This window comes from Pithys albifrons, chromosome 13 (genome assembly GCF_047495875.1).
Source record: "Pithys albifrons albifrons isolate INPA30051 chromosome 13, PitAlb_v1, whole genome shotgun sequence".
Lineage (NCBI taxonomy): Eukaryota > Metazoa > Chordata > Aves > Passeriformes > Thamnophilidae > Pithys > Pithys albifrons.
This window is the reverse complement of record NC_092470.1, coordinates 19,389,600-19,408,613: the sequence shown is the minus strand read 5'-3', so window position 1 is coordinate 19,408,613 and position 19,014 is coordinate 19,389,600. Positions and strand designations below refer to the sequence as shown.

Genomic DNA, 19,014 nt, shown 5'->3' with positions numbered 1-19,014 from the left:
ACCACCTTGTTTGCCCACGTGAGGTGGTAACAATAAACCTCCCTGGTTTGTTGGTGTCAGTGGCTCTTTTTCCTTGTGTCTGTGCTAACAACAGGAATAAGTGCTGGGTACAATAATCTGTAAATAGCAGGGATTGGTGCCAGGATCAAAACAAACCTCCAGCAGTTCAACTTCTTGTTGCAGTGTTTGATTTTGGATTTAGTTTTGCTCAGTGGTGATGTGTTACTGTGCCCCAGATCCATTTATGTTGCTGTGGCAGGATGTAAACCCAGGGCATGTCACACTTCACTGGTGGCACTTGGCATCTTTTAGGGATTGCCTGTGCTGTGTTGCAGGATGAGGTGCAGGTGTAGGAGCAGCTTTGGGAAGGTCCCTGCCCAGAGAGGCCACACAGCCACGGGCAGCAGAGCAGTTCTGTAGGACCCAGCCATTGTGGGGCTGATCCCACTGCAGGGTTCATTGATTTCAGGCAGTTGTGCAGTTCACTGAGTAATGTAGAATGTGTCCCTAAAAGATTCCTATAATGAGTAAATGTTTCTGTGCTGAAAATCAGCTCCATTAACTTGAGGGGAAACTTGATGCATCTGTGTCATACCAGCCTTTGCCACAAGTGCAAAAATGTGTGTTATTTGATGTTCCCTCAGTATCTCTTCTGATCCTAAAGAAAAATAGTAGAGGCTGACATACCACTTGAGACTTTTTTTTTAGTGTGTTAAAGGTATTTTATTCTCAGTAAGTTTGTTACAATTCTGGTTCCTTTTTTCAGTAGAACCGTTGCTACCTTAAACCCTTTTGCTGTTGCTGTACCCTCAGATACATCTGGAGGTATTCAGATGTCATACAGACACTGGGCAGGATATTATCTTGTCTTCCAACATCACACTGATGATCAGAAACACAAAGTAAAGAGCAAACATGGTGAGCCCCAGCAGTTTGTTCATTTTCCATTTACAGACAGCGATGGAGATAATGACAAACAGGAGCATGAGGAAAAGGAGAACAATTGCACAAAACAGACCATTGCTGCTCACTGCCACGGGGCTGAGGCCATTGAAGATAGAGAAAAGGATCCAAGGAACTGGCAAGCTGCAAGTAAAGGAAGAGTAATTGAAATAAATGTTTGAAGGCAGTTCATTTGCTGCATCATAACTAAGCAATTTTTCTAAGCTCTTACAGGGGAAAAAAAATGCATGATTGCATTCAATATAGCTGAGCATAAATCTAAATGGATGTTGTTTGTGTCAAAATTGCATTTGGGTAATGCTTGCACTGTCATGGTGCAGTCCAAGAGGCTGAAAGGACCTGTCAGTTCAGTGTCTTGGGTGTGCTGAACACAGAAATGTCCTGATGCTTTATGGGGGAAGATGCAGGCACTGATCCTGACCTGGCCTGCACAGGAGCTGAGTGTCTCCCAGGGACCAGGTCATGCTCCTGCCTGTAAGTCCTTGATGTTTGCCAAAGATTTCTTGAGTTTGTCTTGAAAAATTACTAATTTTCTGTTGATACAGAATTAGGTGAAGATGGGCTGAGATGCAACACTTTGTCTTTCCTGGCTGGGTTTGTGTTTGGTGTAGGGTTTTGTTTTTAAAGGCATTGGCTGCCCTTTATTTAAATACAGCTAAAATGAAATGAATTTACATGTTTGGAATAAATCCAGGTAGGTTTGTGTTTCAGAAGAAAGGCCTGTTGGAGCCTGGAGCTGGTACTCACCCCACGGTGATGTCGAAGATGTTGCTGCCCACAGAGCTGGACACAGCCATGTCCCCCAGGCCCTTCCGAGCCACGATGACACTGGTGATGAGGTCAGGGATGGATGTTCCTGCTGCCAGTATGGTCAACCCCATGATTTCCTCTGATATCCCAATGGTTTCCCCAACCTAATCAACACAGAAAAGGTTGGGTAGAGCTGTCAGCACTGGAGCCTGGAATATAATTGCTCTGTGCTGTTTTAGGATTTGTGCCATACTGGAGCTCAAATACTCTGAATCCCCTAAGCATTGGAGAATTTTGCTGCTTTATAGGATTAAAAAGTTAAATTTCACAGTGTGTGTTGGCCCTGGATTTGCTCTGCAGTGCAGGGACTCTGGTCATGGTGATGCCAACACTGAGCAAGGTCAAGTCAGCCACAGCACAACTCTGTCCTCACTCCACCTCTTCTGGTTGTTGCCCACGTTTTGCCCCTCTCCAAATTTATCATCAGCTATGCCAGAGCTGAGGGGTTTGGGAAAGACAGTCCTTGGATTTATGGCATGATCACTATGTGGTGCATGTGCAATGTATCACTAAATACAGATTGTGGGGCTGTTTCTACAAGATGGAAGTGTTATTTCCCAGAATACCAGGGGAGCATTAAGCCAGTGGGAGTTGAGATCATGTAGCAGCTTCCAGAATCACAACCTGTATATTCCTAGATTTTTAATTAGGTAATGGGTAATTATGTTCTGCACAGAAACATTCATCAATGGAAAGTCAGAATTAAGATAAATCTTGACAGTGCTTTTCCTTTCATTGCACTTTCCTTTCACTGATGCACAGACTCTCTTGGAAGCTCTTGGAAAAGAATGAATCTTTGTCAAATCAAAAAAGGAGAAATAGAAAATTCCCTTTTTGGTCCTAACAAAACAAAGTTTCTGCTGTTGTGATGGATGACTGCAGCTGTAATTCATCAGGTAAAATGCCACAGTGACACATTCCCTCCATCTACTTGTCTTGAAATGGTGATTTACAGAGAGAACACAAACCCCTCACCTGGTGAGCCCACCACACCATGAGGTAAGAGAAAACAGCAATCCAGAGGATGGATCCAAAAAATGTGATGGCAAAGAATTTTTTTGAGTCCTGTTGCAATCAAATTTGAAAAGAAAAAAGAGAAGTTTCAGGAAAGTTAATAATCCCCAATGAAAACTATTCACTTGCAACACCTCACTGCATTGAGTGGTTTAACTTGGACCCTGGTTTCTATTTATTTCTGGTTTTCAGCTTGATTAGATGACCTGTAGTTGCTAGGATTTGTAGTTTATTAAATTAAGTCTCTGACAACATTACAGCACCTGGGGCTCCTGACCCTCCCTGCAGCAGGAACAGCATTTCCAGCATGCAGAGACTCCAGGCTTGGAAAAGGGGACCAGGGACTCGTGCCCAGAGGGAATCTCTAGCTCAGTTAATGACTCCAGTAGCAGAAGGAAGGTGGAATTCTTACTGGGTTCCTGACGTCAGGCAGAGTGCTCCAGAGAGGAAAGACAATGGGAAAGAGGAAAAGGTAAATTGCTTGTTTTTTCCTGGTTTCTGGCCATTCCAGAGATAAGGGCTCATCGTTTCCATCCTCCTCATCATCACCATCCCCATCTGTGCTGTCCCCGTCGCTGTCCTCGCTCCCAGAGCTGCTGTCTTCTGAGCTGTCGCTGCCTGATGGGGGCTGGAGATCAGGGTAAAAAATTCCAAAAGCCAATATGTTTTCACACTCCCAAGGTGCTGCATTTATTCCCTGTGGCCCTGCCTGGGCAAAGCTCAGAGTTGTAACAAGGCTGGGAACAGCCCCCTCTCATTGTTGTGGGACAGGACCCAGGCACATCCTACCCCAGCACCTGTGTGTTGTCAACTGAGCTGCATCTCTTAACTAGAACCACCTCTTGGGTGAGGTTTTGACACAAACATTTACTGGCTGTCCTTGAAAATCCTTTGCTCATTAGAACAGCAAATCACCATCACCTGGATGGAGGGATTCAGGGAGCAAAGAACTGTACTCTGGGGAGCACAGGGCAGGCACATCTTGGTATCCTCCCCAGCCCTGGAGTGACCTCAGAAGAGTCATTTGAGGGGAAAATACTATGCAGGATCAGTTGGTGTCATATTTTGGCCCTGATTTGTGTTTGTAAGCCAAAAGTTTTCAGCCAACACCTTAATACATCACTGCAAACAGTCTATTTATAGCTGCCAGTGACGTGGGTTGGATCCTGTCCCAAAAGCTCTGGAGAGGGAAGATGTGAAGGTCAGCCTGGATGGAGCACTTACTGCCTGTGATCCTGGTTTCATACCTGTCCATCCTGTGGTGCATCTGCCTCCTGTGTGTCCTGGCTGGGCTCAGAGCCACTGGCAGGAGTCACCTGGATGGGGCCTGGGACCTTCTTTTCCTCCTCTGCAAAGAGCAGTAAGAAGGACCAGTGGTTTCAGTTTTCTCATCACTGAGTCACCTTCCCCATGGTCAGCAGGGAGGGCTGAGCCCATCCCAAAAAAGGTGGCATTTCAGGTTAACCCCACCACAGTACCCAGGTTTGCTGTGATTGTGGTTTCAGCAAATCTGGGCAGAATCTGACCCACCTGGAGCACAATGACACCTTGATGCTCCTCTGACCTATCCAGAACTGCTGCAAGAGGCACATGTGTAACACCAGGGAAATGCTAATTACCTCATCCACAGCTGATAAGTGTTTCCTGGTTTATTTCTGGATCCTGAAGATCCTACTAAAACCATCCTAAAAAGCCAGAAAGGGTGTAAAGCTTTGTTGTTTTTTTTATAATCTTGGAGTTTTTTTAATTATTGGGGTTTTTTTAATTGTTGGGATTTTTTTCCCAGTAGAGCCTGACATTCTCCAGGGAGCTGATAACTCTTCAAGGCTTCTGAGGAATGACTGGGACGTGCTGCCTGACTTCAATCCCTGACCTTTTGGTGAGTATTCAAAAGCAAATAGGGAAGTGCTGACACATACAAGGAAATAACTGCAGTGTCCTCTGTGCTGTTCCTGCACAGCCAAGAGGAACACAGAAACCTTTGTGTGGAGTAGTGTAAAATAAGGGTAACAGAGCACAGGTGAGGGAGTGAAGTCAGTGTATTGATAACACACCAAGAGTTGTTCTTTAAACAGTACTTTTCTCTGGTTTGGGCTCATTCAGGTGAGGCCCCGTGTGCTGAGGTGCTCAGGTGCTTATGAGGTGTGGAGCTGAGACCTTCCACACAGAAATTCCTTGTGTTTTGAGATCTCCAGCCTTGCTCCCAGCACAGAGCTGTGTTGTGGCACAGCCCAACTCTGCCCCTGAGCCAGCTCAGAGGGGCTGTGTGAGCAGTGACAGAGAACACCAAACACTACTAACCAGCCAGAGGGCAGATTAGGTGGGATATTGAGAAGGAGTTCTTGGCTCTGAGGGTGGGCAGGCCCTGGCACAGGTGCCCAGAGAAGCTGTGGCTGCCCCATCCCTGGAAGTGTCCCAGGACAGGTTGGACAGGGCTTGGAGCACCCAAGAGCACTGGCTCTTCTTGCACTCACCTTCTGCCTGTGGGCCTTGTCCCTCTGGGGCCTCTGCCTTGGCCTTGGCCATGTTGCTCAGGATGTCAACCCTGTCTTTAAACTTTGCTGTGGGTGAGGAGGACACGTCCATCAGCAGCTGTCAGGCAGGCAAAGCCCCCTCACCCACCCCAACACACCCACCCTGCTGCCCCTTCCCTGCTGCACTGACTCCTGAGGCCCTGGCTGTGCCCCAGGGTTTGGCTGCTGCCTGATCAGAGCTGGTGTGATTAAACAGCAATTACCCCAGCCATTGGACATGTAACTAACACCATCATATTTGAAAGAGAATCTGGAGGGAAGAGAAATCCTTTCCAGGTCAATAGTACAAAGGGTGTCTGTACTTCTGAACAGCAGAAAGAGCAGAGGAGTTTTGGTGCAATATCATCTTGTTCCCAAAGGACTATTGATTTTTTCAGTCTGGATTATGTGCAAATTAAAATTGACACCTTCCTGCTGCCACGTGGCTGTTGAAGAGGCTTTAGGGTGCTGCTTGCAGCCTGGTGACCTGAGGTAAGGGAAAATAAAACCCTTTTATGTTCCAGTTCCCTGGAAAAGGATTGATTAACTATACACAAGTGTCTCCTCTGCTGGAGTTGGTCTGAATTCCTGGTGTCCAGGCCACCTGGGAGAGGATCTTCACCAGTGCAGGGTCTGGTGCTGGTTTTGGGATTGCTGAGGGCTTGTTCCATGTAAACCATGTCCTGCTCTGCTTAGCTGAGCTGCTTTATTGTCGTGTAACAGTGAGCTGTGGAACTGTGTGTGTGTCTCCCTCCATAGGTCAGTGTTGTGCTCAGCCCTCTCACTGCTGATTCACTGAAGCTGAGCAAGAAGTGGGCTCAAAGAAAAGCCCCTTTTTCTCTAACCTGTGTCCTCTGCTGAGCCACCACCCCAGGACAGAGCTGGGGCTGCAGGGTTTGCACAGGCACAGCAGCCACAAGGAACTGGCCGTGCTGTGCTTGGCTTGTGTGCAGGGCTGTGAATTCATTTCCTCTGGAAGGTTTATCACACTGATTTAATCCACTGTGCTGTTGACTACGCACCCAGAACGTGCTGTTGTCACCTGCCCCCGGGGCTGGGCCCTGCCACTTTATTCATCACTGTGGTACTGATATAATAAAAATAGCAGATCTGATACCATGAGCCACGTGGGCACATCAGATTCAGAGCTGAACTTCACAAAAATCAGTAAATTCTGGTGTATGTCCAATGACTGGGTCCAGCTCAGACATTAAGACCTCAGGGGACAAATCCTATTCTGGTGACATTCCTGTTACTGTCTGACAGGAACATTTTTCACCAACTGAAATTTCCACTGAGCTCTGGACTGAGATGAAATGATGATGGAATCTTAGAATGGTTGGGTTGGAAAGGAACTTGAGATCATCCAGTACCAGCCCTGCCATGAGTAGGGACACCTCCCACCAGCCAAGGTTGCTCCAAGCCCTGTCCAACCTGACCTTGGACACTCCCAGGGCTGGGGCAGCCACAGCTGTTCTGGGCACCTGTGCCAGGGCCTGCCCACGCTCATAGGGAAGGATTTCTTCCCTATGTCTGATCTAAAGGATGATTTCTTCTCCTTTGAAAGGCTGGACTCAAGAGCCAGACTCTTCCATGCTCCCTGTCAATCCTGCAGCTCCCCACAGGGGATGGGAAGCGTTTTGCATCCTTCCCCCTGTGCTGATGCCAAGCACAGCCCTGGGTGCAGGCAGCACAGAGGTGACCTCTTGCTCCCAGTCTCCTCTAAGCACTGGGCAATGCCTCTTTCTGTTGAGCTCCTCCAAAGCTGCTGCCAAAGCTTCTGTCAGCAGGGTCAGGGCGGTCAGGCTCAGCCTGAAAGGGATTACATAAATTCAAGCCCTGGCTCCCTGCCCTGCCCTGGCTGAGCGAGCCCTCAGCATCCCTCTGTCAGCACAAACAGCTCAGGCCCAGGGCCCTCCCCAGTGCTCAGATCAGCCTCCCCTGAAGGGTGTTCATTCCCCTGGCATACAGTTCTGTGTGGGCTGGGGCTGGAGGCAGAGCTGGCTCTGAGCTGGGCAGATCCTCAGGCAGGATGTCCCCAAGCTCAGCCCCTGCTGTGCTGCATTAGCTGTGCAGGGCAGTGTCCCCCTGGGACATCCACTGCTGTCCCCAGCCCTGAGAGCCTGTCACATCTCTGTGTCCAGGGGCCCTGAGATGCTCTCCAGGAAGATTCCTGCCCTATGGAGTGACAGCATCCCAGTGGCAGCTGAGCTTCTACCCTAAGTTTGGCTCTTAGGTTTAATTCACTCTTTCACATCATCAGCAGTAAGAATCTTTTCTTGAAAATTTGGCATGACCCTGAAGGATTTGGAGATTCTATTTAAAAGTGGAAGTTAAAAAAAAAATCTCATGATTCCTTTTGCTGCTCTGTGTCTTGATTCCCTTACAAGTGATGGAATGCTAATGAAACAAGGAGAAACTGTAGCTGCCTTCAGCCTCCTCACTGGGCTCTGGCCTGCAGCCCTGCCTGCTGCTCTGGGCTGGCCCAGCTTCCAAAACCATTAGCTTGTTAACTGGGGCGTACTGAGGGCAGGCAGCTCTGACAGCCTTGCTGCTGCAGCCTTTGCCTTCTCTCAAAAAGAAAAGTTGGCTTCTGCCTTCTTCCCTGTATGACTGGAGTTTAAAGAATAATCTGGTGGTGAGACTGGAGGTTCAGAAATGAGAGGGTTCCTGAGTATTTTCAAAATCCTGGCTTCCTCTGGTGTCTAACAGTAAGATCTTGAAAAGATCTCATGCTGTGCTTCTGCACAACTTCAGAGCAAGTGGGAAAAGAACAAAGTTGTTTGAAATTCCTCATTTAAAAAAAAAGGATCACTGAAAACAAAAGCTGCTATCAAAAATATAATTCAGGATGCAAAGTAAGTGTTAAAACCACTTAGGTAAATACCTGTCTACTGCAGACAAAGACTTAAGTAACAATCCCATCCTAATACAAAAAGAAAAAAACCCAAACATTCCCAATTCAATCCACTCTTCAAATGAGGAATTTTGTTTCACACAAGGGGCATCCCAAGTTTCTGTTCCAGACTTCTACTGTACTTCCAGGACATCTGTGCCTCGGGAAGTTGGTTTTGGAGGCCCAGAGCTGGCACCTTTTCTGTGGTCTGGACCCTTTTTGCCCTGACACCACTTCTGTGCTGCCCAAATAAGGGAGGGCAGCTCCAAGAAGGAAACCCTGCTGAGATCCTGGTTGCAGGAGGTTCAGTGAAGAACTGCTGAGCAATTGTTGGCAGCCTTTTCCCTCTGTGGAGTGTTCTGTGCCCCAGCCTGGGAGTGCTGCTGCCACAGGCCTTGGCAAGAAGGAGCAAGGGCCCTTGAGGAAAGATAAATTGCTTTGGGATCACCCTTTATGTTGCAGCCTAATTACAGACACGTGTCTGGTGCAGACAGTGCTGCACACACAGCAAGGGGAAGGAGTTTGTTCCTGACTGGTGGGAAGCACAACGGCCCTGAGGGTCCCTCAGGGCTGCCCTGCTGATAACACAGCACTGGAACTATTAACACAAGTCCTGATGTGCCTTGGTGAGTTCCAATCCTTTTGCAGAGTCATCCTGCAGAAGGCATTTCATCTCTTTGGCCAAGCTCCTCAAGGTTTCTCAGTCTGTGCATGAATTCCTTTTCTCCAGCCTCCCTTTTCCTTAGGTAGGAATTTATCAGGGTAAGGAGTGTCTCCTACAAGACACACAGGACCTGGCACGCTGACACCTTGATTGTGAGTGCTGAACAGCTGTAATACCAGTAACTCTCTTCATTCTTATACTTTATAAGGAGCTGACTTCTCACAATGTTGAGTGGAACAGGCACGAACCTGGGGCAGAGATTCTGCCCTTAATCCAGGGGCATTATTGTAGGAAAGGGTCTGAGCAATAACCTTCTGGAGAGGCTGTTGCAGCCCATCCTCTCGTCCCTCTGTACCAGCCTGACCTACACGTGGTCACACTCCCATCTAGTGGCTGCCACAGACCGTAACTCACACTCTGCCTTCCTGCCGGGGAGGGGTATGTTGGATATCAGGAAAAATTTCTTCACCAAAAGGGCTGTCCAGCCCTGGCACAGCTGCCCAGGGCAGGGGTGGAGTCGCCATCCCTGGAGGGAGTTAAAAGCTGTGTGGATGTGGCACTTGGGAACATGGGGCAGTGGTGGCCTTGCCAGTGCTGGAGGAACAATTGGATTTGATGTTTCTGGAGGTCTTTTCCAACCCACATGATTCCGTGAGGTGTGGGAAGGATGGGAAGGTGCTGAGAGGGCTCTCTGAGTGGCAGCAACCCCTCAAGTCTGGCACTTTCTGCCATTCAAAGCAATGGTGTGTCTTCTTGGAGGGTTTTGGGTTTATCCTGGTGCTGTTGATAACACCTTAGGGGGAAGAGGAGGCAAGGACAGCAGAGCAAACCTGGATGAGTCTGGCTCTTGTCAGGCTGCCCTACAAGTTTGGGTGCCTTCCCTAGAATCTGTCAAAGGGGTAACGTATCTGCCTTGCTGTCCTTACCCAATCTCCCTGGTTCCCTTGATTAGTTTGTGCAGCTGGGATTTTGATCTGGAGAGTCCTTTTTGTAACCTCTGTGAGAGACACGGGAGGTGTTGATCTGCTTAGCTTCAATCTCTCTTTGAATGGACAACTGGTAATCTCTTTAGAACAAGTAGGGCAGTGGAGGGGTGGGGCATGTGCTGAGCCGGAAAGAAAACCTAGAAAACTTCTTTTTTAATGTGCTTCACCATTTCTTGGAAAATAAACCTCCACCATGTGATTGGATTAAAGTTTAATACAAAGCAGCATGTTAAAGGTTGTGTCCCCAGAACCTGGGTGTGTCTGGAGATGAGTCTTCTCTGCACCCTGGGCAGTTTAAAGGAGTCTTAGTCCTGAGCTGATCTTTCCCTGTCCCCCATTGCTGTGGGCACACTCTGCCATGGCAGTGATGGCACCACAGTGGTGCAGGTGGGCTTAGAGATGCTCAGTGTCAATGTGAACCACATAGAACTGGCCTGACCTTCATAATTTGAACTACAGCTGGGATTTTAACCACTGGCAAAATGATATTCTTCAAGGGTTTTAACCTCTTTCTGTGCTGCTGTTTCAGGGCTGGGGTGAGGCCTGAGCTAAGGAGAGGAAGGAAGATGTGTCATCTCTGGCATGGAGGAAGCCTGTGACTTGTGTTTGCTGTCCCTGCAGTCAGAGAGAGCAGAGATAGGGGACAGCAGGGGCTGTCATCACTCTCAGGGACCCCAGAAACAGCTGCCACCACAGCAGGGACCAGCTTGGCAAGGGCAAAGTAGACATGGCAGGACCAAAGCATGAGGTGTTTGTCCTTCCAGCACTGTCCCACAGCCACAGAGCTCCTGTGACACCCTGAGCTGCACCCAGGGCTGAGCTGCTGCCCCCAGACACTGACACCCGCCCTGTGCTCCCAGTTAAACCACTCTGCATCCAGGGCAGCACAGCCAAGCCCCTCCACTCACCTTCTGCCAGGGGGTCCAGGGTGTGGATCATGAGCTGGAAGATGGTGCTGCGCATCTGCGAGTTGTGCAGGGAGGCCGAGCTGCTCCCGCGCTGCAGGGCTGGCTCAGGCTGGGGAGAGGCACAACCCCAGTCAGCACCAGCTGCCTCCTCCACTGCCCAGCCAGGGGGCAGGCAAAGGGGCAGCAATTTAAGCAGCAGGAGAGGAATGAGCTGTGCAGTGTTTGCTGTGGGGAAGGACTGACCCTGCCAACCTCTGCTTTGCTTTGGGAGCCCAGGAGGAAAATTGGCCATAAAACCAGGTAAGAAAAGGTACTTTCTGAATTTCTCTATGCCTGTTTAAAGCAGAGAATGAATAGCACTCTGGTGGTCAAATCCACTTGGGAAGGCTGAGCTGTCTCCTGATTTTTATAAAAATTCCTTTGAGGACAGGACTCAGCCAGGTGTGGACATTGTGCCTGATGTGACACAGGCTTTGGTCCAGGTTTCTTGGCACAGAATTTGACACCTTTACTCATGACCTGACAGGGAGAGGGGTTCAAGATGCAATGACTTCAGATCCCTGTAAAGTTGCTTTGACCTACCTGCAGCTTTCTCACATCTGGTGGCTTTGCTTCATCATCTGCAGCTGCCCCAGTGCTTTTCTGCAAGCAACAAAGAACAGAAATGACTGATCACCTCTGCTGCTTCACCTCCTTTCCAGTGATCCTCAGGCTGCTCTCTGTGGGGAAGTGGGGCAGGTGACACAGAGGACTGTGCCTGGATGCTGCTGAAAGGGCTGAAACCTTGTGCCTCCTTAAAACCATGTGGCTTCCATGAGGAACAGGATTGAAGCTCCAGCTGCTCAGTGAGGATGCAGCCCCTGGGGGTGACTCCAAACTGATTCCTGTGGCCTCAGACACACCCAGCCTTCATCCCCAGACATCTGTGTCCTTACTCAATTTCCAGCAGAGGGAACATGTAAAAGTGTATTTTTTTAACAATTATTAGTGTTACTTTCCACCATGTACAACTTCTGTATTTATTTTCCCAAGGGCCAGGTCCAGCAGCTCTCTGTCATGCTGCTGTACATTAGTGAGAGTTCTGTGTCAGCTCCCAGTGCAGGGTTGGGTTCAGTTTGTGGTGCCTGGTGATGTCCACAGTGCCGTGTGCCACCACAGTACCTTGGATGTGTATCCCACTGGAATGTAACTCAGGAGCTTTCAGGACTCCCAGCCACGAACACTGGGTGAAGAACAGCCCAGGAGGAGGAAAGAGAAGCAGTTCTGCACCACTCCAACCACCCTCACCCCACTTCCTTCCTCCCCTTAAATGAGGTGGGGTGCCAGGATCAGAAGGCAAAGCATGTTGGAGTGCCAGGGACACACATCTGACCAGCACAGCATGCAAGGCCAGAGGACAGTTTGGAACCAGGTGGTCTCTGCTCGAGAGCACAGGGCAGGACAGAGGGGCTGTGGGACAGCTGGGTGGGGACAGAGGAAGAAGTGGACTGGCAACCTCAAGAAGGCAAAGCCTCAAGTGTTGTGCAGACCCTTCCTGGCCAGAGCTGGAAGTCTGAGGGGGTGGTTGGCTCTGGGGACACCCTCATATACTCTCTGTGTAAGGCAGTCATCTCTTCCTCCAAAAGACACTGAGTGAAGGTCTCAGACCTGAGCTACAGCCACAACCTCCTGTGCACAGAATCCCCTGAGCACACCCAGGTGGGCTCAGGGCCTGGACCTGAGCTTGGGCACTTCCACCTGGTTGCCAAATGCTGACCAGGAGAGCAGGCAATGGTTGCCAGAGGCTGCCAGACCCCTTTCTGTGTTGCAGGTGGGTAACAAGGGATACCACCAGCTGCTCACAAACACACCTGGCTTCAGAGAGGGAAAAGAGAACTTCCTTCAACACCTCCCAGCTGCAAGAGGCTGGGACAGAAGCCTTTTTGCCCTGTTTGACACAGAATTGTGCAATCTTGTTCCCAGACTAAGAATGTGTTCCTGTTTTTCTGAAAGTGTTCTTTTTGAAACCTCTTTACAGCAACCAAGCAGTCAAAAGCCCAGACATGTCTCTGAAAGCAGCCAAGCAACCACAACTGAGCCCTTTAGCAACTGCAGGGGGACAACTCCCCTTTAGTGATGTTCCCTGATTTCTTAGTGTGTCTGTCCAGGTTGAATTATTGACCAGTACCTGTATTCTGGGGTTTGAGTAAGTGCTTTTTGAAGGACATGTGGTTTTCCTTTGTGGTTTGCACTTGAACAAAGTATTTCCAACTTGCCCTCTGGACTCTAAGGACACCAACCTTTCTCATGTGCTCTGCTGATGCTGCCTGCACAGCACTGAGCTTCTTGTTCAGCTCCTGCTTCACCCAGTGCTCCAGCTGCACGTTGTGTTTCATGGTGAACACGTATGTGGCATAGGCAGTCAGTAAAAGGAGGCTTTCCCACCAATCAATGACACTGTCTAGGAAAAACAGGATGAGCATCAGTAAGTCTACAATGTAGAATGAGATGTCTCTAAACAAGGGCCACCATGTCAGGTGGAGTATCTCCCTGGAGAAGAGGGCACAGGTGCCAATGACAAAGAGGATATTAAACACTGCTGAGCCCACAATGGTACCGATGCCGACATTGCTGTGTGAGATGAAGACCCCTATGAGGGACGTGAAGAGTTCTGGTGCTGATCCACCTGCTGCCATGAACGTGGCTCCAGCCACATCTTCAGAGATCTGCAGCTTCTCTGTGATCACTCCCAAAGCAGGGACAAAATACTCATCACACACTATGGCCAAGGCCACAAACACATACATCATGCCAAAGATGTGAAGGACAACCCACCCTTGCCTGCGTTCTTCCACGCTGAACAGGTCCTGGGGGTATTCTCCTTTGGACTCATAGGGGGGTTTTTCAGCTGGGTGGCTCTCACTGGCATTTTCCTGCTGGGGGGTTGTGTCCTCTGGTGTAGTGACGGGCACAGCTGGCTCGGCATCCACATAAATACAGTGCCTTATTTTGGGTGCTGTGGCATTGCCTCTCACTGCAGTCTTGTTGCTGGGGGGCTCCCTGGGGGTCACTTTGGCAGAGTCTGTGGCTTGAGGGGCTGTGTGTGATGCTGGAAGGGCAGAGGGGCTGAACTGGAGCTGACAGAGAGAGAGGACCAGCACTGTGGCAAGGAAGAAAAGGACTCTGTTCCTTCGTAGCCGCCTCCTCCGTGGTAAATGCATTTCCTAAGGGTTGGGAATTCAGAGCCGTGTCCAGCAGCCACTGCAGCCTTCCCTGGGTCAGCACTTTGCACTTACAGCCACCATTGGAGTTTCCAGCTGGTCTTGGGCATCAGGAGTGGAATTGCATGACCCAAAATGTAGAACCCTGCAAAAGAATCTGGTGTAAAAAGTAAAGTCATGCAACTTGCCACCACTTGGGCAGCAACACTTTGCTGACACTATTTTTCAGTAAGAAGAAATAGACTTAAATGAGTAAAGACAGGTCTAGATCCATGTTTCAGTCTATTTTTTTCGTAAATGACTGTAGGTTATGCTGATTAATAATTAAAGATTTGGTTTAATACAGAGGAGTTGGCTGAGACAGACCAGTCTGAGATGAATTCTGATTGCACCAAATCCCACGTCCAGGAGCTGTTGAGGATTGTGCTTCCCCTGGAGTGCAGTTGTGACTCTCTAATAGCAACAACTGTGTCAGAGTTCTGCAGGAGAAGATGTGGCTTCTGTGAGGAAACCGACTTTAAATTGCCAGAAATGATACTCTGAAGGCAAGATCGAGCTGTTAAAACCTCCCTCCTAAACCAGTTAGTCACCAAAATAACCTCAGCAGGAGGATGGAAACTGTTTGATTGTTCCCAGCAAAGCTGCTCCGTGGTTTTCCAGCCCTTCACTCCTGGGACACAGCCAGGCACGGGTGAGTGTTCCCTTCAGTGAGAGCAGGGCTGGGGGTTCTGTGGTTCTGCTAAAGCTGAGGGTGCTGGGCAGCCCCTTGTTTCTATGACTACCCATCTTTCCAAGCCTTTCTGTAGAAATCACAACTGGCACAGTGGAATTGTAATCATACCTTTTATTAGGGGGCAATTAGCATATCTCACATAATTATTTGAACAGCATTTATGAAGGGAGGGGAATTGTACATGCCAGAGTGACAGAGCCCACAGCTGTGGCAGGGATTTGGAGCTGCCATCCACCTTCAGCACCTCTGGAATATTTTGTGTTCTGTTTTACTTTAGAATATCACCCTTCATGGATTATTTTTTTCCCCAGAGTGGGAATGTTACATTATTCCTTAGCTGGATGTGAATCATAGTTTTCTAAACCACTCTCAGATAAGCTCTTCATGCAAGTTATCACACACTTACCCTCTTGCATAACACCCAGGGAATAATCAGCCTAAATTTCTGCAAGACAGGCATTATTATGTTCATTTAAATAGTTGGGAGGATCACTAAGGCAACAGCACTAGAGGGTCATGGGAGTACCTACATAAATGCATGATACAGGTTTGCTTTTCATGTGTAAAAAGGACACAAACCTGCCTGTGGCAGAACTGCACAACAGGTGTGACAAATTGCACATAATTATAAAATTAACAGAGACAGGAGGGTTCAAACCATGGCACAGAGAGGACACAGATGTGTGCACAGACTCCTGTGTGCACAGACTCCTGTTCTCCTCCAAAATGAGCTGCTTGAAAGACCTTTTGTGAGCAGAAAGACACCCAGAGTCAGGGTCAGCTCTAAGAGCTCTCCAGCCTTTCTCAGTTCCTTGCCATTAACCTCTTTGTTTCTCTACTCTCCCAAGTTTAGCAACTCTGTCACAGCTCAACTCCTGATAAACTCCCTTTCTCAATTCCTGCCTCAGGTGGGATGCAAAGCAAACAAGTGGATCTCAGCCTACCTTCCAAAGTGTGTCCAGAGGGGATGGCAGTTCCAAGGGCTGGGAGCAGTCCTGGAGCCTCCTTGGTGCTCACCAGCCCAGTGGGAGATGCTGGTGCCGAGAGGGGCAGGTGAGAATGATCCCATTTTCCCGAGGAGTCCCTAAAGGAAGGGAGGGCCAGGCGTGAAGGGCGTCCCAGTGGGGGCACAGCCAATCCACTTATCCCCCCCAGGCCCTAAGGAGATTACACAGCATTGCAGAGATGTGGGGCTGTCCCTGGAGCCAATCCCTTTGTCTGCCACCACAGGCTGTTCCCGGGGCAGGGCATTGTCTCCAGTGCAAACCGTGGGATTGGAGCCCCAGCCATGGACAGGGATCACCCTCCAGGGTCAGTCCCTCAGCACAGCCCTGGAACTCCCTTTGGAGGCACCTCCCGGGGGTGACAGCCCAGGTGGGCACCTTGGCCACGATGTGTGCCCACTTGGCAATGCCAGAGGGAGCTCCAAAGCTTATCTTCCTTTGGGAACATCCCTCAGGTGCAGGAGCAGGAGCAGGGAGGCAGAGGAAAGAGGAGAGGAAAGAGGAGAGGAAAGAGGAGAGGAAAGAGGAGAGGAAAGAGGAGAGGAAAGAGGAGAGGAAAGAGGAGAGGAAAGAGGAGAGGAAAGAGGAGAGGAAAGAGGAGAGGAAAGAGGAGAGGAAAGAGGAGAGGAAAGAGGAGAGGAAAGAGGAGAGGAAAGAGAGGAGGGAGAAGAGGCAGAGGCAGCAGAGGAGGGAGAGGAGGCAGAGGAAGGCAGGGGAGGCAGAATCCCCTCACTGGCACAGCAGCCTGGGCATGGTGTCCATGGATCTCCTGTGGCACGGACATGGTGCAACTCAACATTCCTGGGCAGGGATCTCACTGACCATCAGATTTATCACCAGGGAATTACCAAATTGTTATCTGCTATTGGGCCCCTCAGGACAAGGAGGTGATTCAAAGGAATCACCCCATGGGTGGACTGTGAGCCAAAGAACCTTCCTTAACACTGGTGGGGAGTGCAGGGTCTGTGCCCTTCAAATGCAACACCACAGAAGTGAAATTTCACCAGCTTATTGATAAAGAAACCCCTCAAGAAAATGGATTTTATCCCTTCTCCATAAAATCAGGTAGTCTTTACTAATTTGTAATCAGACCTGTACTCACTTTGTATTTTAATTTTTTATTTTAACCATGCAGAGCTTTAGACAAAGTTAACCCTGTAGCTGTAAGATGAACTTTAAGAAATAAACCAAATAAATGGAATTCATCGCCTGGGCCGGGAGCGGCGGGCCCGTCCCTCGGCCCCGCTCCCTGCACAGCGGCCACTGCTATAGCGGCACCCCATTCCCTGATACCGCATTCCCAGATATCGCATTCCCTGGCACGGCACTCCCTCACGGCATTCCCAGATATCGCATTCCCTGGCACGGCACTCCCTGGCACGGCACTCCCGGCACCGCCATCCCCCAGGGCCGCTGCTCCCCCGGCCCTTCCCGCCCGCGCCGCGCCTGCCGGGGGGACGCTCTTTGCGGCGGACCCGCTGGCGGGCCCGGGTGTGCAGCAGCCATTGCGTTCCCCCGCTCCGCCTCGCTCCCGCCGCGAGTCCCGGGAAGGACCGAGAAGGATTGGGAAGAACCGGGAAGGGCCGGGACAGGCCCCGCCGGGCCGAAGGGCTGCGGGCAGCGCTCCCTGCCAGCCGGGCGGCCCCGCCGTGCCCAGGGCCCTGCAGCGCCGTGTGCGATCCGGGGGGCTGTGCCCAGGGCCTCGCGCTGGGGGAAGAGTTTTTTGGGGAAAAGGGTAATTGTCGCTTTTCCGCGGGGTCCATGTGGGGCGAGGCCCCTCCCGGGGGACTCCTGGGGCTCGGGGTCGCTCCGTGTGGGTCGCCCTTGCTTTAATATCCAATTTCGGCGTTCCCTCACCTTTAATACCCAATTTCGGTGTTCCCTCTCTCAGCTTTATCACCAATTTCGGCGTTCCCTCTCCTCACCTTTAATACCCAATTTCGTCATTCCCTCCCCTCACCTTTATACCCAATTTCGGTGTTCCCTGCCCTCGTTTTTAATACCCACTTTTGTCGTTCCCTCACCTTAAGAACAACCAATTTCGGCGTTCCCCCCCTCACTTTAATACCCAATTTCAGCGTCCCCTTCCCTGAGCTTTAAGGATCCAATTCTGGCGTTCCCTCCCTCACTTTAATCCCCAATTTCAGTGTTCCCTCCCCATCAATACCCACTTTTGTCGTTCCCCCACCTTAAGAACAACCAATTTCGACGTTCCCTCCCCTCACTTTAATACCCAATTTCAGCGTCCCCTTCCCTGAGCTTTAAGGATCCGGTTCTGGCGTTCCCTCCCTCACTTTAATACCCAATTTCAGCATTCCCTCCTCTCCCCATTAATACCCAATTTCAGCATTCCCTCCCCTCCCCGTCAATAACCAGTTTCAGCGTTCCCTCCCTCCCTCCCCATCAATAACCAGTTTCAGCGTTCCCTCCCCATCAATAACCAGTTTCAGCGTTCCCTCCCCATCAATAACCAGTTTCAGCGTCCCCTCCCCACCAATACCCACTCTCGGCGTTCCCTCCCTCCCCACCAATACCCACTCTCGGCCTTCCCTCCCTCAGCCTCGCCCCCCTGGGGCACTCCCGGGGCTCGCCATGCCCACCGTGGTGGTGATGGACGTGTCCCTGTCCATGACTCGGCCCGTGGCCCTGGAGGGCTCCGAGGAGCACCAGCGCAAGCACCTGGCGGCGCACGGGCTGACCATGCTCTTCGAGCACATGGCCACCAACTACAAGCTGGAGTTCACGGCCCTCGTGGTGTTCTCCTCGCTCTGGGAGCTGATGGTGCCCTTCACCAGGGACTACAACACGCTGCAGGTACCGGGGAGGGGCAGGAAGGCGGGGAACGGGCGGGATTTGGGGAAAACAGGCGGGATTTGGGGAAACCAGACAGGATTTTGGGAAAACAGACAATTCCAGCAGCAAACGTGGGGAGATGGGGTGGTTTGGTGGTACCCTGTGTCCTGACTGGAGGGTTGTGTCGTTATTTGGGGGAAATCAGTGAGTTTGAAGCAGTTTATAACTATATATAACATACATTTTGTAATTTATACTCTTTATAATATATACATTTTATAAAATGGGAGCCCAGGAGTGTGGGTAATTAACTTAAAAATGGGGATGACTTGAGATCAGCTCAGTTGGTTAAACTTGGCTGTAACAATGCCAAGGTCATGGGTTCAATCCCCTGTGTGAGCCATTGACTGAAGAGTTGGACTCAATGATCCTTGTGGGTCCCTTCCAGCTCAGAATAGTCTGTGATTCTGTGACTTCCAACAAAAAATAGGGGTGGAAGAAAGGGCTAAAAGGGGCTCTCTGATGTCCCC

At 50.1% G+C, this 19,014-nt stretch overlaps 3 protein-coding genes across 5 annotated transcripts in view; 2 read left to right on the top strand and 1 right to left on the bottom strand.

The window, feature by feature from the left end:
* Positions 1 to 1,092, top strand: part of DENND4A (DENN domain containing 4A) — a 57,712-nt gene extending 56,620 nt beyond the window's left edge. The window contains exon 33 of the transcript XR_011698992.1: positions 955 to 1,092. The gene's annotated coding sequence lies outside the window, so the exon portion shown is untranslated. The remainder of the gene's footprint in view (positions 1 to 954) is intronic.
* On the bottom strand, positions 719 to 18,497 carry SLC24A1 (solute carrier family 24 member 1). Of its 2 annotated transcripts, XM_071568915.1 has the most exons (12): positions 18,292 to 18,497; positions 15,632 to 15,771; positions 13,569 to 14,099; positions 13,034 to 13,190; positions 11,337 to 11,396; positions 10,755 to 10,863; positions 5,262 to 5,348; positions 4,035 to 4,135; positions 3,200 to 3,415; positions 2,749 to 2,838; positions 1,711 to 1,877; positions 719 to 1,086 (listed from the first exon to the last, which is right to left on the bottom strand). In XM_071568915.1, the coding sequence occupies exons 3-12, from the start codon at positions 13,952 to 13,954 to the stop codon at positions 837 to 839; spliced, it is 1,623 nt and encodes a 540-aa protein (XP_071425016.1). In that variant the 5' UTR covers positions 13,955 to 14,099; positions 15,632 to 15,771; positions 18,292 to 18,497; the 3' UTR covers positions 719 to 836. The 2 variants fall into 2 exon arrangements, with proteins under 2 accessions (XP_071425016.1, XP_071425015.1); XM_071568914.1 differs by having other exon boundaries at positions 13,034 to 14,099.
* The window catches only part of INTS14 (integrator complex subunit 14), a 29,210-nt gene continuing 11,314 nt past the window's right edge, over positions 1,119 to 19,014 (top strand). Inside the window, exons 1-6 of one of the 2 annotated variants that reach the window (XM_071568917.1) lie at positions 1,119 to 3,259; positions 4,577 to 4,666; positions 10,376 to 11,054; positions 14,301 to 14,645; positions 15,596 to 15,740; positions 18,251 to 18,505. In XM_071568917.1, the coding sequence (XP_071425018.1) occupies positions 18,284 to 18,505 (222 nt within the window). In that variant the 5' untranslated portion in view covers positions 1,119 to 3,259; positions 4,577 to 4,666; positions 10,376 to 11,054; ... (1 more) ...; positions 15,596 to 15,740; positions 18,251 to 18,283. Of the gene's footprint in view, positions 3,260 to 4,576; positions 4,667 to 10,375; positions 11,055 to 14,300; positions 14,646 to 15,595; positions 15,741 to 17,172; positions 17,427 to 18,250; positions 18,506 to 19,014 lie in introns of those variants that run through there. The other variant, XM_071568916.1, reaches the window with a different exon arrangement.